The sequence below is a fragment of the Callorhinus ursinus genome, unplaced genomic scaffold (assembly GCF_003265705.2).
Source record: "Callorhinus ursinus isolate GAN/ISIS: 27379988/994484 unplaced genomic scaffold, GSC_fseal_2.0 scaffold10, whole genome shotgun sequence".
NCBI lineage: Eukaryota > Metazoa > Chordata > Mammalia > Carnivora > Otariidae > Callorhinus > Callorhinus ursinus.
Window position 1 is genome coordinate 8274426 of NW_027397072.1, and position 18075 is coordinate 8292500.

At 46.5% G+C, this 18075-nt stretch overlaps 1 protein-coding gene across 1 annotated transcript in view; it reads right to left on the reverse strand.

Annotated features, from left to right (window-relative positions):
- Positions 1–458: 458 nt before the first annotated feature.
- Positions 459–18075, reverse strand: part of NOL10 (nucleolar protein 10) — an 84282-nt gene continuing 66665 nt past the window's right edge. The window contains exons 18-21 of the mRNA XM_025867731.2: positions 13320–13493; positions 12817–13064; positions 3940–4042; positions 459–843 (exon numbers count right to left, since the gene is read on the reverse strand). Coding sequence (XP_025723516.2) covers positions 724–843; positions 3940–4042; positions 12817–13064; positions 13320–13493 — 645 coding nt within the window. The 3' untranslated portion in view covers positions 459–723. The remainder of the gene's footprint in view (positions 844–3939; positions 4043–12816; positions 13065–13319; positions 13494–18075) is intronic.

An 18075-nucleotide genomic window follows, 5' to 3' on the forward strand; every position in this document is an offset into this window, starting at 1 on the left:
TTCAAATTAACTCAAAGAATGGATCTTTCTCAAAGAAGCTATTCAAATGAAAGTATTTATTTTTATAAATGTTTTCTCCAGCCAGTTTATCTCAAATTGTACTTTAAGAAACAGAAAAAAAAAAAAAAAGGAAAATCTATATTTAATCTTGTGAAAAGTTAAGAGAATAACCAGTAGCTTCCATTTTTGTTTTAGGTTATTATTACCATTAAATTATATTCTTTTTATAAAAATTTGTTTTAAAAAAACCCCACACACATAAACAAGCCACAAACTACCAACGTAGAAATGCACACACGGCCAACACGGACACCTCGGGTGACGCAGGAACGGGGTTCCTGGGGTGTCAACAGTGAGGGGCAGTAGGCACTGAAAGGAAAACGGTGCCTTGAACACGGCTGAGCTGCATTGTTAGCACAGGATAACCTCCCATCCCATGGCACACATTGCACAAGATCTAAAAACAACACCCGGCTTTACTTGATTAAAACTGGGGGGGATGGACAATGTTTATGGGGACAACAACTTACAGACAGTGCGGGGAAGGGGGGCCGTTTCCAAGTCTGCCGCAGAAGGCGTGACGACAGCTGCCAAACCTTTACCTCGCCCAGGTACCAAGAATTTACACGAACAGTTAACGTGTGTCCCTCTGTGTTCGACGTGCTCCGGCGATGGTCAGTTTGGGCGCTCCTCCCGAGCCGCGCGCAGGACCGGTTTCCAGATTCAATGAAACGGCCGGCCGCGTCTGTGTCTGGACTTCAGGTGCCCGGCTGAACGGCGGAGGGTTTTCCTTTCTTGTCGGTGCAGCTTCTCAGCCTCCTGCTGCTGCTTCTGTTGTTCGGACTGAAGGAGAAAATTACATGAGAGAGAAAGAGAAAGAAAACCCCAACAGCCCCTTTTGTAACCATCAGAATACCCCCATCACACCCAAGGGAGCAAAGCTGCCGTGGGCCCCGGGGCACGCAGTCTACCCCAAACACACACACAAATAGTTACACGTACCAAAGGTGGATTATAATCCACCACGATTAAGTATCATTCGCCAGAACAGGTTCCAAAGAATTTTTGGCTGTTTCCAAAAAGTCCAACTCCCCTCAGAAGCCCAAGATTTGCTGCCGTTAACCCCGGACAAGGGCTCAGCAGACCAGTGGCCTGCGGGCCCCCGGGTGGAGCGAGCGTGCAGGTTCGCGGGCTGACTGCTCCGAGGGCATGCCTCCCACCCCGACGCCTGCGCTGGCAGAACGGGGGGGGGGGGCCTCCACCCCAAGGAGGCCCGTGGCTGTCAGCAGCGGTTCTCAGAAGAGAGCCAATGCAGAACCCACCATGGAGGGCAGAGCCGCCTGATTTTAAAATCACATTTGATGGTTCTAAGGGTACAAACTCTTGAATGCAAAGCTCAAAAAAATATTCTTAGCTGCTGGAATTGCACAAAAAGTAAACTGAGAAAAGCACTGATGGAGCATAGGTTTTAAAAGCTGAAAAGCATTGCCTTACAGACACCCATGAGGCCTGCTTTACACGGGTCTATACTACCCTGTGCACCTACAATAGTCCTTTGTATCTTGCTCTTGAAGGAGAGGTCTCTGTATTCACCTCCAGCGGGTATTATTCAATATTTTGAAATCAAAGAGGTGAGAGGCGAGGGAGTAGTGGGGAAGGAAAGCGATCTGTAAGACACAAAGCCGATGAGTCCCCCTCCTCTAGGAAGCTCTGAAACTGGGACTCTGAAAAATTCCTTAAGTTCTTTTTCTGATTATTACTATTCCTTCAAGAGCCCCAATAAATCCCATCCAGTCCACTCCTGCCTAGTGCATCCCCAGTGCCTTCGCTCTGGGCCCCTTCGGCCCACTCCTCACGCAACAGCTCATCAGGTTTTAGAAATAAAAAGAGTCAGTCTTACTGCTAACAAAAACTGTTCAACAGCTTTGCACGGTTCTACTCGGAATCAAGGGTAATCACGTGCCGTGGCCTGCTCACAAGGCCCTCCAGGGCTGAGCTGCGCAGAGTTTCCGCTACATCCGACGTCGCTCCTCCGTTGGACTCGTTTTACACACACAGGCTCTCGTTCAGATCCTTGAGCACGCCTGACTTCCTCCTTGCTCAAGCAGGAGCGCTGCCTCAGTGGTACCCTGTGCCTGGCACCCTGCCTGACCCCTCAGGGCTCTCGCTCAACTTAGAGACCCAAGATGCACATCACTCCCCCTTCCCTAGCCCCTCTTGTCCAGGTTGGGCCCCGGACACTCTCACAGCACCCTGTCCTCTGCTGGAGCACCTGCCACCACCATAATGACCTAACTGGGTGTGTCCCTCTTTCAACAGACCGAGAACTGTGGAGCAAGGACCACACCTGTCTTGTTCTGTGTCCCTGCAGCACACACCCCAGAGCAGACACGTGACAATCACTTGTTAATGGGATACTTGGAAAACCTGCATACCAGCACACCAAACTATGGTATCAAGACCCTTGTAAGATCAACAAACACCGGCGATTTAATATTTTGCTTCTTCATGTTAAAAAGTATCCCCAAAAGTGTTTCCTGTCCAAACAATTTTAGAAAATGATGTACCACGTAAAGATAAACAGGGTGTGTCGGAGCTTGTCGGTTAGGCACGTTTCTGCATCTTTGGGGTGGACATCAGTCCCAGACATTTCCCCACGGTCTGCTGGGAGAGCAATCTCCCGGGAGAACCTCTCCCTCTCCAGCAGCACGTTTTGCAGAGCCCTGCCAGGCCTTCCCCACAAAGGCAGGAGCCTCCAGAGGAGCCTGTAAGCAGCAGTGACTGTCCCGCAGACAAAGCCCCACCCAGAGAGGGACCCTCGCCAGGCTCTCTCCAAAAGGCCACACCAGACGACGTCAGCACCACGTGCCCAGTCCCGTATGACCGAGGGTCCAGGTGGCTCATCTCTCAAGTTTCCTTTCCTTCTGCTTCTCCGTCCTGCTCCTCGCCCACAGTTGCCAGCAGCCTGGCCCAGAGAAGGGGGAGGATGCAGACATGTGTAAGCCCCACACCCGGCCAAGGGTCTGATGAGAAACTGCAGTACAGGAAACCTGAAAACTGCATTTGGGACCTAATCCTAGTTTTGCCACTATACAACTGTAAGTAATACTAAAGCATAAACTTTCCCCTTAACATTTTAGTCACGCATTAGAAAGTATCTATTAGGGTTGCCTGGCTAGCTCAGTCGATAGAGCATGTGACTCCTGACAGTGGGGTCAGGAGTTTGAACCCCACATGTTGGGGGTAGAGTTTACTAAAAAAAAAAAAAAAGTATATATGAAAATCCTGGAAAAACCTGAGATTTTACCTAAATAAATCACATACCTAGTATCAAAGGAGATTTTTATTAGACAATACACAAATCCCTAATTACTCCTAAAAGTGAGATTTAATAGTTAAAATTTTGTTGCTCTAATGATATGAACAGGCAAAATCAAACATAAATTGATCTAGTTCCCCAAATAGTTTCACAGCCTCTGCCTGACTCAACCATGGGGACATGTTAAGTACTTCTTTGTGCTTCTTTGTTTTTTTTGCAAAACGTGAGTAATTTCAGAGGCATATGATTTTCATTTTACCACGAATTCTATAAGCCCTAGACAGGCAGGACTTTCTCTTGACAAGGCCGCACCTGAGGTGGCCCAGTGACCCAGAAACCACACGGCCGGCTCCGCAGCAGCAGCGCCAACGCCGGGGCACGAAGGTGCCGCCTCCGGCAGGACAGCAGGGGCCCGGCTCCGGCTCTGGCCTCGGCCAAGCTGAGTGCTCGCTCCCAACCCCAGAGGGGCTCTGGCTGCAGGAAAGGGGCTAGAACGGGAACACAGCTTCCTCAACAGGGGAAAAGCTTGGGGCGGCCGTGCTGAGGTCAGACAAGTGCACGGCACAACTGGAAGCCTGTTTTCCTTTCTTGAATTCACAAAATCACGTTAGAAAACTTACCCTCTTTAACGTGAATGTCAACTGTTTGCTGCCGACTGTGATATCTGCTACGCTCAACGTGCCATTTTTTGCTTCAAGTTTCAAACGATCTTCAAGGGTTTTACTGGAGGAGATTTAAGAGAACGGCACATTAATTAGCATTATGTTTTGATTTAGCATTCAAAACAAGTTTTAATTAGAATGGATCACATGAAGAAAATCTGTTACACTCGTGGGGAAGACAGAAAATGGCATTCACCGAACGCAACTGCGGAAAGCATCGGGGGCCGACAGTCACTGCTCACGCTCGACAGACACACAGTAAAAGGAGCTGCCAAAACACCCGCTCATTTAGTATTCTAAGTGGTGGTTCCAAATATATTTTCAGTGGCTGCTCCTGATCTCACTAAACCACATTTCTGAAGCCGACAGGCAAGGAGCGCTATTTCAGAAGCCTGTAATTTACTGTAACGGTCAGTGGCACAGATGTTTCTGGAGCCTTTTGTGTTTACGCCCCACACCAGGCAGGCAGCAGAACGCTTCACGCTTTGGCAACTCAGTCACCTCTCGGAGGGAGCGGACCCCAAGCAGGTCTTCCAGGTGAAGCCAGGGAGAAGTGCCAAGCGAAGTCCAGAGGCTCCCTCCACCCGCCCTTAGCTCCCTGGGCGACACTCACCACCCACAGTAAGAACCCCCTGAACATGAGTCCGTCTGACCACAGAGAGCAAACGAAAGCACCGTGGGTAAAATTCTATCCGATTCAATCTGTTCACTCACTGCTCCTTCTCTCGGTGCCCTTTCCTTCCATTTTCTTACTTGAATTACTCGTCCCATCATACTCTACCCCAAATGTAAATTTCATCGCATTTCTTGATCACGTTTTCCACACTTTTCTAGGGCCTCTGTGCCCCCGCCGTGGCCTGCTGTGCCATCTGAAGCAGTACCCCCACCCTACCCGGCTTCACAGTCAGGACGTTCAGGCTGTACCTTGTACACGTGACCCTTCACTGCACGTCGCAATAGCAATGTCTTAGTATAAAATCAGAACAGTGGCCCTTTCTGTGCACTGGGTTTGGAGGGAAACAGAACTAAGCCTCAAGACAGACTTGCAGCGAGCTTCCACGTGAGCTCTAACGCTGGGAGAACGCACGGGTGCCCGCGGTGGAAACGGGAGGGCGGGGCCAAGGAAGCAAGGGGGAAGAACACGGTCCTCTCTTCTTTCCCGCTCCCTCTTCCAAAAAGTTAACCTGCTCCCCTTTCCAATCCTCCCTTGTGCCAACTAGAGCTGAGTGTATCCCTGTCGAGTTAACCCGTAAAAAACCTAACTGAATTTAAAAATGGCTGAATTGGGTGAAGGGTTTGCTTTTGCCTGAAATACGATCTTCATAACTAATTACTGAGCAGAAAGCTGCTCCTAAATGGCCCGCAAGATAAAGCGATGCTCCTTTGAAATTCTGCGGGCAATGTTTGATGTTCACACCGTAAGAGATTTACCTCCAGTTTATGACTAGTAGCAACGTAACGAGCATGCCTTCTTTATATAACTAGAGACGTGAAGTGGTTAGCATAAAAGTGGCACTCTTTTCTAAGCAATAATGTTATTAAGAAGCACTTTTAAAGTACTTTTCATCTTCAAAGTGCTTTACAGACGAACTAATTAATCCTTTCAACATCCCTGAGACACAAGTATTTATCCTTTATAGATGGCAAGAAGGGAGGTGAGGCGCTAAATGACTCGCCCCAGGCCACGTGAGGACTCAAGTCTAAAAGCAGGATTCCAATTTAAGAATTTCTGGTTTCCAGGAGTGTGTCAGACCAAACTAAGTTTTGTGTGGGAAATGCATCCACGAAGTCTTCCAAATAACAAGCTTCCACACGACAGACAAGAGTGCAACGAAGATCTGGTCAAGCCTGGTTATTCTAGCAAGAACTCAAACGTGAAGTGTGAAGGACCCCAGCATGGATGTGAGTTATGCCAGCCTAAGCAAATTCCTCAGCCTGTCCGTGCCGTTCCGGTTCGTTCCTTTCATGGCTTCGGACAGGCTGTGGAGCCACTGAGACAGGGTGGCACACAGCAAACGCTAATTTGGGAAGAAAGTGGCTTTTCAAGTAAATTGTGGGCAATTACTACTCTTTTAAGAATGACCTTATTTCCTCCATGATAGGGTATATAAATTCTGGTTTTCTCTCAATGTACTTTCGAGGTGCACTTGTAAAAACTTGTTCTGTCTGGGCTCCTTGGAGAGACGAGCGGGGTTTTAGAACGAGCCATGGCAGAAGATCAGACACAGGCACTGAGCGCGGAGATTCCTACATTAAAGCAAGTTCCACTTCCCTCCCTTTGAAAGTCAGTTTACGGTATGTGGCTGCTAACCAGCAGTTCCTAAGCCAGCTACTTGAGAACGAATTCAGTCAGAGACGATTTAAGAAGCAGACAGACACCTGAAAACTGTCTACTGTAACAGAAGAACAAAATGCAGAAATCCACGCCGCGTGACATCGATAAGGAAGGTTAAGAACTCTAGGGGGAAAAAAATCTCACTGGCACACGATGAACAGCCCCCCACCACTTTGTGGGGACTGCTAAGAAGACAGGTGTGGGCTTCCAACCTTTGTCAACCTTCCAAAGGTTGTGAGGACAGAATTAACGAGCACAGGACAACGGACAAGGCTACGGGGTGGCGGAGGGGGCGGTGGGGTGGGGGAAAGAATTGGAGTCCTCAGCAAGTCTACCTTAAAAAAAAAAAAAAGGGGGCATGAAGTACAAGGGGAAACATCAAATTAGATATTTATTATATACCCCAGGAAATAATGCTCCTCAACTGAGTTTTTAAAAATCACTGTGTGGAGGCATGTGCATTAGTATAGCATTCAGAGGACTTAACTCAAAAGAAAGGACCCACGACGCCACAGTCCACACCAAGGGAAACAGGAAGGCAGTGGAGAAACGGCATCTACAGCTAAACAGCAAATGTTAAATACTCTGTTTAGAGCCAAATAATTTTGACAAATATTTTCAGAGACTGTGCAGGTCACTGAAAACTCCATCTCAATGCTTTCTGTCTGCATGTTCCTCAAAGCTCCTGTGTCTCAGGACGTATGAACTAAAGCAACCAGGATATCTGGATACCTCATCTATTAGCCCTGTTCATATTTAGAAAGATTCCTAACATCCATTGTTGTTGCACGTGTGGGGAAACGGGCATCCTGGTAAGAGCGCGAAGAGCTCAAAGCCTTTCTCCGGGGCGGTATGACCCCTTTTGATCCAGCAAGTTCCGGGACTGGGTGGTACGGCCTGAAGAAATTCCTGCACGTGTGGACAGATTTCTAACCGTGGAAAAGGGGAAGAGGAAAATAAGAAAACAACCTAAACCTCCCAAAAATGAGGGAATGTTACATATGGTACAGCCCATCCACCTTATGAACTAGCAATGCAGCTACTGGGAGGCCTACACGTACTTACAGAGAAAAATTTTCTAAACTTATCGCTACGTGAAAAGAGCAGCTCACCGGCAACAGGGTCAGTAGGGCCCCTTCGTGTCCAGGAGAGATCTGCTAGCGCTGCACATGTGTGAGCGTGCACCCACAGCGGTCACTGAATTCTAGAAAGGCACACACAGCAGGGACCTCAGGGAGGGAGTGTGGGGGTAAAAGCAAGACTTTCACCTTTTATTCGACATTCCTATGTATTACGATGAAAAGATGCTTCCACATCGCCTGAGTATGTATCAACTTGAGTAAGAAGAGATTTTTTCTAAGTGCAACTTTGGAATTAAATTGCTTTCAAAATTATATTAAAAATGCTTCTATTAAAGTAAGACCGTGTTCCTTCAGCTCTCATCCACTGGCAGTGAGGAAAATTAGCTGAAGAGTACAAACAGGCCAGAGTTCGTCCAAATAGCGGATAAATTTGTCGGCGTGATAAGCAGCTCTCCAAGAGCTACTAAAACCACCTGCGGAAGAAAGGGAATTCCTCCAAGGCAGGAAATGTCTTTGAAATCTTTGAATTTCCAAGACGGACTACAGGCTAGGTGCTTCAAAGAAGGCTTACCCACTGAAGGGCCGTCTGGCAGGGAGAGGAGAGGAGACAGCCCCAGCTGCCGAGCTTCCGGAAGTTGTGTTGTGCTAGACCTCTCCTCCAGGCTCACCAGCACGTCCCCGCCAGTGCCTCCGTTAGGCCCTGCAGACTGGCCGTCGGCATGAACTTGCCCACTTTCCACCCACCCATCCTGATGGCCTCCCCTCGGGGCTCTGAGGGTGTACCCCTGTCCTTTCTGAGGCCCGTCTCCTCCCGACTGCTTACTGAATTCAGCTCTGTCTGTTCACTTTGGTCTCTCGCATCACTGCTTGCCACAGTTAATCCCTCCCTGCTCACTGACACATTCTATCTCTAATAACCTGAAAGACCTTCCCCACCAAGTTATTGGCTTTGACACCTTCCTTTTTCTGCCAAACTTCTTGGAAGAATCATCCACATTAACTGCTCACAATATTTATTATCTCCATTCCTCAGTCTGTTGCAATCCAACATTTGGGCTGATGCTGGAGAAGCTGGTCCCAGCAACACGAGCTTCCTAATGGCTTCGCTCTGTTCCGTGGACCTCCCGCCTCTCTCTGACATTTGTGTCACACCCTCCGTGTCATTTTCTCCCTGCCTGGCTCTTTCCAGCTTTCCTCCTATGTCTCTGAAAACTCCTCAGTGATCTTTACTACTTCCTTCTCCTCCGTTTGTCCTCAAATTGGAAGTCTTAGCCCTTGGCTGTCAGTTTTACCGGTGACAGCTCTAAAACGACATGCAGTGCTTTGCGTGCAGGTGTATCTTTCTAAAGAGAGGTGCGCGGTTTTTATCACAGACTAGAAAAATACCTGCTGCTGCCTAGGGGCTCCCCTCTTCACCCTCACCGGACTCTACACACTCAGAGTCGGTCTCAATCACACAGGGAAAGCTGCTCACTCAGCCCCAGGTCTCTGGCCCACCCCCTGGGTCTCAGTTTCTCTACTGAACATTACCAAGACACTTGGCACCACACACTTACTGTGCTGATAGTGGGCTCACGACTTGCAGCCTTCAACCTGGTTTTCATTCCATCTCCTTGACCTTGGTGGCAACACTGCCAGACAGATCAACACTGCCCGACCGCTCCTTTCTCCTTCGCTACTGTGTTAGTAACCGAACAACCTTGTGCCGTATGCCCATTTTCCTTTCCGATTCTTACTTGGACAGTCTTGTGAATAATTTGGCCCTAGTCTGCCTGGTCCTCTCTGTGCCACGGTTCAGGCTTTTATCACTTACTTCTGACTGGGACGACTGAATAGTCTGTTAGCTGGGTCCAGGGGCCCCTCCCTGCAGCTTCTCTCTAAAACGAGATATTTCATTACCAGTTTCTGGGACAGAAGGACTTTTTATGCCTACAGGTTTTTATTTTTATGTTCTGTAACAAACGTGAACTGCTTTTATTATGTAAGGATTCACATGATTTGGGGAAGGGGTTGGAAACAGCTCTGCTCACGGTAATCTCAGTGGCTCAGCAGTGCGAGGGCCGCGGCCTGAATGCCGCCCCCCCCGCCCGCCCCGTTACTCCAGGCACCCCCGCAGCGCCAGCTTCCTGCAGCTTTCACACAGCCCTCCCTGTTCACACACCATTTCTCCCACCCTGCTGTGGGTGCGCAACTTTCTGTCTTTTGTCTCTGTCTTTGGCCAGTTTCAGTATGACCTCTTATAAAGACTTTCTTAAATCTCCGTAAGTTAAATCCCTTCCTTTCTTATGCACTTGCCACAAGCCTCTTTACAGCTCCTGAGTTATCAGCGAGAATGGGAAGGCTACAGGCCTGTGAGCTGTGCCCTGTCTTTCCACCCTCTGGCTCTGGACAGCACTTTGCTCACGCTGGGCAGGCATTCAACCAATGTCTGACTGATGAATGAGCGGCCAGAGAGGCCAATAGGTGGTTGAATAAACTCACAAAGCACGGCACACTGTAAGGCATATAAACATGTGTTGACAGACATATGTATTTGTCTGACGCCATGTTACTACGCCAAGCAAACAGGAGGACTCCTTCAAGTATTGAGTTAGGATTCGTAGTTCACTTTTCCTTTTGCAGAAAAAGTTTTAAAGTTGGGCAAGTCCAAGTGAACCTTTAAAACATAATACACTCAGTTTTGATGATGTGTTTTATTGACTGCCTTGTGGTAAGTCAAAAGAATAAGCAGAAGGCATCACTTTGGTTCTCTGAAGGATAATGGTTCAATGCTTCATTAAATACAAAGATACTGCAAGTTCAGGGTTTGCCAAAGTAATCCAGTCAAGACTAGAACTCAATAAGCAGGTTGTGCCAAAATGCCAGCAAATTGCAGGCTGTTCATAACAAAGGATTATTACTTTAAGCAATAGGACTCTCCTTTTAAGCTCATGAAGTATTATCACTCATATAGTTCCTCTTCTCAAAAAAAAATTCAACTTAGTAAAAATGTTTGATTGTAGTGTATTAACTTGGCTATTATTTATCCATTAAATACTAAATTTCCATGCTTTTTGTTTTTTCTTACTAATGTCCTGCTACAACCCACAGGCAGAACAAAAATGTCAGAAAGTTTAGTCATGCCTCCCACCCCCAAATCACCGTGTTACCATGCTTACCTAAAGACAACTGTTGGCAGGTTTTCCTGGCCAATGGGTTGGGAGCCAAAGGGTTCTTTCTCAGCAGACCTTGAAATGGTAACTTCCTAAGTTGCCTGACATGTGGCCAAGGCACAGGAGATTCAGTTCCACAAAAACTTATCAAGTACCTACTTGGGTCTAGTACGGATTCAGGAGCCAGTAGTCAAGTAAACAAAGCAACACAAAATCAGCAGATAATCTAATAAAGAAACTCACTCCACAGAATCAGAAGACTACAAACACCTAGTCTTCCTTCTGCTTCTGAGTAGGACTCCAAGCTGAATATCCAAGACTAACAGGTACATAAAAGGTGAGGCTGCTCGCACTGCTGGTGGGAACGTGAAATGGAGCAGCCTCTCTGGAAGACAGTTTGGCAGCTTCTCTAAAGGTTAAGTATATGCTACCGTATGACGGCCAATCCACTCCTAGGTATACAGTCAGAAGAAACGAAGCATGTCTTCCACACAAACGTTCCTAACGGCATTATTCATAATAACCAAAATGTGGAGCAATTCACATGTCCATCAACTGGTGAATAATGAAGGAAACAGGGTCTATCCACACACCAGAATAGTTTTTGGCAATAGAAACGAACGCAGTGCCAACAGATGCTAAGGCACGGACGAACACTGAAGGCATTACATGACGTAACGGAAGCCAGACCAAATGCCACATAGTGTATGGATCCAGTAATATGAAACGGCGGAACAGGCAAATCCATAGAGATAGAAAGTGGATTAGTGGTTGCCTGGGGATGGGGTGGGCTGGGGGCAGAGGGCAGCGAATGCTAATGGGGCGTGGGGCTTCATTTGGGAGAGATGAAAATGTTCTAAAATCAATTGTGGTGACAGCTGCATAACTGTGAATATACTAGAAACCAATGGACCGTACACTTTAAGTAGGTGAACTGCATGTTATGCAAATTATCTCAAGGAAGTTGTTATTAAAAAAAAAAAAGTGGTAAAGATATCTTCAAAAGATATCGACCCTGTTACTAGATTCTTTGTTCACCAGATCTTTTGTTGTTAGAACCAGAATTTTGATATGCTCCTGGATTCTAAGTTGAAGGGTTCACTCAACATTCGGTATCCCAGATACTGGCCAGAAGCTGGCGAGATGATGAGGACCAGCCATATCTCCGTTCCGGAAACAATTCAGCCTATCCATCGATGTCCTCTCTACCCTTTCCCCACTTCCTGCATCTGAAAAACCCCATTTTCCAAACAGGAAGCCGGGAGCTGGAGAAGTGCCGGTACAGAACCAGTACTGCCCCCAACTTCATACCTCATCCACCCTGCCCGGCCCCCTCCTCCTCCTCCTCCCCTGGGCTCCCCAGACCCTCCAGCTCTTCTCACGAGATTCCCCACCATGACCATCTATCACATTAATACTCAGCCCAGGAATTCTCAGAGCAGAGACTTCTATAACCTACGGCTGGTACACAATCTGGAATTGAGGACCTGACTTGTTCCTTACTTAGCCACCTACAACTGAAAAAACTGCCCAAATATTTTTTTTAACGTTGACTTCTTTATTGTTGTAAAATATATTCACGTTGCTGTGCAACCATCACCACTATCCATTTCCAGAACTTCTTCATCCCAAACTGAAACACTGTACCTCATTAAGTGGCATCTCCCCTTTCCCCCTCGCCCAGCCCTGGGTAACCACCATTCCACTTTCTATGTATTTGACTATTCTAGAATATCACTCTTTCTCATCTCTCAATTTTCCTGCAAAAGGCTTAAGATTTCTGGCAAATTTTCCAAATAACCAAGAAATCAGGCAAGCTGAGATATGGATAAACATGACTGAAATTCTAATTAAGAAAAATAACTTTTTGCTAAGACGCAAAGAATCTGTTGCCTCTTAATTACCATTGTACAGAAAAGCGCTGACTGTAGGGCACAGAATGAAACCAGCAGCTGCAGGTCAGGGCAATGGAGGGAAAGAAACAAGGACAACACAAGAACGTGACCTGTGCGGCATAAAAGTGTTCTTTCGTATATTGGCCAATACTCCCAGGGCCAGGCCCTGGGTGGGAATGTATGTAAACTCCACCTCAGAAAGTTATTACAAGTCATCATAATAAAGACCAGTGTATTTTCCCTCCAGCCTTGTGGTGCTTCCCTCACATTAACTCCAAAGAGCAAAATGTCCTGCTCAGGGCCACGTGGCCGCGAGGAAGAGCGAGGCCCCGGCAGCCCGGCGAAGCATCACTGAGAGCAGGGTTACTCACTTCAGCAGCTTCTGCTTGGTGGCAGAATCTTTGAAGCTCCTGAATTCCTCGCCTGCTTTGATCTCATAAAACTGGGGCTTGAGGACTGTCTGCTGGTCCTCCCTGAGCCGCTCCTGCCGCTTCACCTTTTCCTCCTGCTGGAGCAGTCTGCGCTGCTTCCTGACCTCTTCAACCCAGTCCTTCTCATCATCTGAGCTCTCAGAACTTTCTGCATCACTTGGTTTTCCTTCCAGTTCTTCCTCCTCTTCCTGAAAATAAAAATAGTAAGAAGCAGCTCCTTTCCCCCACCGAACACCGACCTGTTATTCTCTCCTAACTAACTGTCATCCATGGAGTACGTGACATTGCACGCATCGGGGGAAAACGCCTCGAATTAAGATCTACTTCCAAGCTGAAGCTCGAGCAAATTACACCTCAAGTGTCTCAAAGGCTCTTCTAACTTACACAGAAAACTTTACATTCAAGAAACAGCAGCAGATATAAAATGATAAGGAGTACGTTACTTTTTCATGAAGCTCCTGTTGCTGTAAGAGTCTTAGTTTCTTCTTCCTTTTTTCACTTATTTTCGAAACAAGTGGATTCAAAAGCCTAAATTCTTCACTCTCCTCGTCTACTTGGAAGTCAGGGTTCTCAAACATAACTTTAAATCGATCATCGGTGAGAATATTAGGAAGGCTCTATGACAAAAAGAATGTAGGAATTTAAAGTTAGTATGAATAAAATCTGACCAGAAAGATGGCCTAAAAACATTTCGGTCAATTATAAATTAATAAGCTGTATAAGGCGTAACATTAAATTATTAGGAAACTTCTTTAGAACTAGTTTCCAGTTCTTTCTAACTGCCCTTGGGTTTTATCTCCTACTTGCAAACATTTGCTATTAATCTATTTCACAGACAATATATATTACTTAACCATTACACATCATGAGCGAAGACTGAACCTTTCTGGCTTACCTTTATGCTTAATACATTGGAAAGAGTTTTCTTCAATTAACATTTCTTATGAAAAAATACTTTTCAAGGGAATATATATTTTTAAAACATGGCTTTTTAAGCATAGCTACTACACTGAAATAAAATTAGTGAGTTTTCCAAGTTCATATTCCAAAACTGGGAAAGGAAATACAGAACAATAATAAGGCAAGAATTAACATGGCGGGGGGGGGGGGCTGCTGATGGAAGCTTTCTGACTCTAAGTGAGTTATTTGGAAACATAAGGGAAGCTTCCAATCTCCTATAGGATGGCCTCATCAATTTTTTTCCATCGGCCATTTAATTGTTCACGAAGGATACAGTGTAAACTTTCTGACAATAAAACTGATAATGAGACCCATTTGAAGAGGTCAGGGCTGACACTAAGTTCCTTTTTAATTGTACCATTTTGAAAACATTTTCTAGAGTGTATCATAAACTTAGCTGTTCACATAAACAGATGACAATCTTCTATACTCAGGGCTCTCCTATGGTTTCTTATTTGCTACAGGCTTGGAAACCAGATAAATCAACCTATTTCACAGGGTTTGTAAATTAAACAGCCTGAACGTGGGCTGGAGAGGCTAACCTGTCTGTGGTTTTTTTGTAAGCAGTGGAGTTCTGAGTGTGGTACTTGGAATATAGCTACACAAAAATTTGATTAAGTCATGAGACATTAAGGAACTTGGGCTGTTTATTACTGGCATGTACCTAAAATCTGATGAACCCTTAACCTAAAATTCTATGACATACTGAATATATATTTAAGATACACTGAACAAGCCTTCCCTGATTAAATATCATTTCCAAGACAGATTTGGGTTCGAGGAAGAAACAAAGATAAGATCTAGTTCCTGATCCCAAGGTGCTAGCTCCAAATCTAATGAGAAAGAAAAACACAAAAACTAAGGGGTGCCTGGGTGGCTCAGTCGTTAAGCGTCTGCCTTTGGCTCAGGTCATGATCCCAGGGTCCTGGGATCGAGCCCCGCGTCGGGCTCCCTGCTCCGCGGGAAGCCCGCTTCTCCCTCTCCCACTCCCCCTGCTTGTGTTCCCTCTCTCGCTGTGTCTCTGTCAAATATATAAAATCTTTAAAAAAAAAAAAAAGAAAAAGAAAAAGAAAAAAACCAAAAACTGAAACAAAAGCCTGGAGGCTCCAAGGCACTGTATGAAGGATGCTAAGCAAAGCTGAAAGTGCTCTAAGAGCAAAGGTAAAAAGTAACTCCAACAAGAGACACGTCAGAAGGGCTCACTGGGGGATGCGGCATTTGGGAGGACAGATGAATAGTCGTCAACGGACAGAAAGCTGAAGAGCATTTCCAGCCCACTGAGGAGTGGTGAACAGTCTGATGACACAAGAATGACAAAATCAGAAAAATCATTTTTTGATGAGGCCAGACTGTAAGGGAAACCAACCCTGTAACACCGAGCCCTTTATGCTACAGGTGAGGGGGGCTCCTACGGGAGAGAAGGGTGAGCAGGACAGCTCGAGGTGTGCTCCAGGGCTCTCGGGTGACAAGAACTCTGCTGTGCGAGTCCTCAGCGGCACGGTAGCTGATGGACTGCTGAGGGAGCAACCAGGCATGAGGAAGACTACAGGGCCACTTTAGGAAACCGGAAGAAGAGCCAGGGCCTGACTTAGGGCGGGAACACTTCTACGTTAGAACTGATGGATGCAGCTACAGTGGAGCTGGCAGGAGGGGGGAGTGAAAAGCAGAGTATGAGGTCCAGCGTAAGTGACTGGAAAGTTGGTGCTACCAGGAGTTGGGCCCCATCACTGAAGAGCATCAGAAAAAGAGGCAGGGGGTGGAGCAGAGGATGAGAAGTTCCAAAAAACCAAGATGACCTCCAGCAAGGGCACGGAGAAGCCGTGGCAATGTTCAGACACCTCTAGAGGATTCTGCACTAGAAAGAAATGAGCCAGGAAGTCATGGAAAGACATGGAGGAACCTTAACTGCATGTTACTAAGTGAGAGAAGCCAATCTGAAAAGACTTCGTCCGTACGATCCCCCATACGATCTATGGCATTCTGGAAAAGGCAACACTACGGAGAGAGTACAAAGATCAGTGGTTCTCAAGGGCCAGGGTGAGGGAAGGATGAACAGGCAGAGCACAGACGAGTTTTAGGGCAGTGAAAATACTGTATGATATTCTAATGGTGGATACATGTCATTATACATTTGTCCAAACCTACAGAACGTACAACACCAAGCCTAATGTAAACTATGGACTCTGGGCGATGACGATGTATGATGTGTCCGCATAGATTCACCAAGTTAACCAATGTCCCCTCTGGTGGGGGATGTGGACAGGGGGATAGGCTGTGCACGTGTGGGCGCGGGGGGCACACGGGAGAGAACTGTGACTTCCCCTAAGTTCTGCTGTGAACCTAAAACTGCTCTAAGGAAATTAGATCTTTAGGGAGAAGGTCATCTGGATTCTGATGAACACTATTAGATGCCCGGGAACAACATGCCAGGTCTCACGTGAGAGAAGGAGGCTAAATTGTATAAATTCTTAGCGTAGTCATTAAAGAATCACATTCAGTAATAGAGAAACACGTTACAAAAAATATGCTGCTAGTATTCTCAAGTTTTTTTCTTAATTTTAAACAAATCAATTGTATTGCCTCAAGACAAATATGTTTTGGATGAACAACTATAAGATAATAACTCTTCTGGCCTAGCTATAAAAATACTTCTCTTGGAGATTTTTCCTAGTCTAATTGTTTGTTTTCACAGCTAACTTAACAAAAGGAGAAGGATCAGATGTAGTCAGTGATGCTCTACAGCAGTTTGTAAGTGTCTGGCTAGCTCTCTACCCTAGAAGCACACATGCACATATGCTAAACACCTGCCATTCAAATTTGAAAAACATCTCAAAGCACTATTCCTACCACAGCCCTACTTCAAAGAAGTATTACCTGTAGATTTGAGTAGGATGCTTACTATGGATATTCTGTCCCGACATAGTCACCTACGAGGAAGGCTTAACATTTGAAACAAGTCCATTCCTTCAATGCTGTCTATGAAATTAACACTGTGATGTCTGTGGTGCAGACTTCTGCGTAAAGACGGTAGTCTGAACATAAGCAACTCCTTCTAATATCTGCTAAAACCCCAGGAAAGCAATAGAAAATGGGCTTAAAGAAGACACGACCCTTAAGGATAAGGAAAACAAAAAGAAACGGAGCAGTGATTCTGGGAAGATGAAAGGCAGGCCTCAACCCTCCCTGTCCCAGGAGAGGCGCCGTCCCTGGAGGGGAAGGGGTGCCTGCAGGGGCAGCAGCACCCTGAGGGCTAGGGAAGCATGTGGCACAAAGGGGCTGCAATGCCGCCCCGCCCCCACACCCCAAGCCCTCCTGACGAAGGTTCTCAGAACGCTGGGAGCCAGGCCATCACCCTCCAAACAGGAGAATCTGACCAGCTAAGAGAAAGGCCGAAGAGATACTGCTATTTGGAGCTTCCCCAAATAAAGAGTTTGGCTAGGTCACCACAGAGTGAGTGGTGAATCCTGTCTCCCCACCTCGGAGTTTCCACTAAGCTTTTGTAGGTCCTTCACTCCTAAATATAAACAAATGATCTGAGATCACAGCAGAGGAAAACTACTTAAACATTTCTTTTCCCCCAAGGAAATCCCCCAGCACTGAAGAGCCTGTGTCTGGACTGAACGGGCCTACACGGTGGCGGGTACTGTGGGGTGGGTTAATGGAGGGAAGACCAGCCCACAGCCATCCGTGGGGGGCTTCCTTGGACGCCTCCTCTCCCTTGCCTTACTCTCTTATTTTGGAGGAGAAAATCCTAAGGAACTTCCTGAGGAAAATAAGCACATAAATGTAATGTGTGGTTGTTGCTGAGAACCTACACGTTTGAAAATCTCTTCACCATACCCTTACACTGACTGCCTGCTTGTCTGGGTTGGAAACATATTCCTTCAGAAAACTAAAGGTCCTTTTAATTCTGCATCCCACACAGGGCGGAGGTGGAGTGCATCCCCAGGATGCTGACTGTAGACCAGCACTCAGAGGTGGCTAGTCCAGAATGGACAGAGGCCGACACATCAGAAGAGACTCCGTCAGGAAAAGAAAAGTTAACGTAACAACTGATATTCCTATAAACATCTTGAGATGAGAGTTAGACAACCAGCAAAGGACTGAGGGCTAACCAGTAATCACCGTATAGAAAACAAAGAAAAAGCCAACCACTAAATCCATGGAAGACGGAGGCTGGACGGGAAACATAACCCCAGATGGCCACCTGACTCCGCCTGGTATGGGAAGAGCATGCGC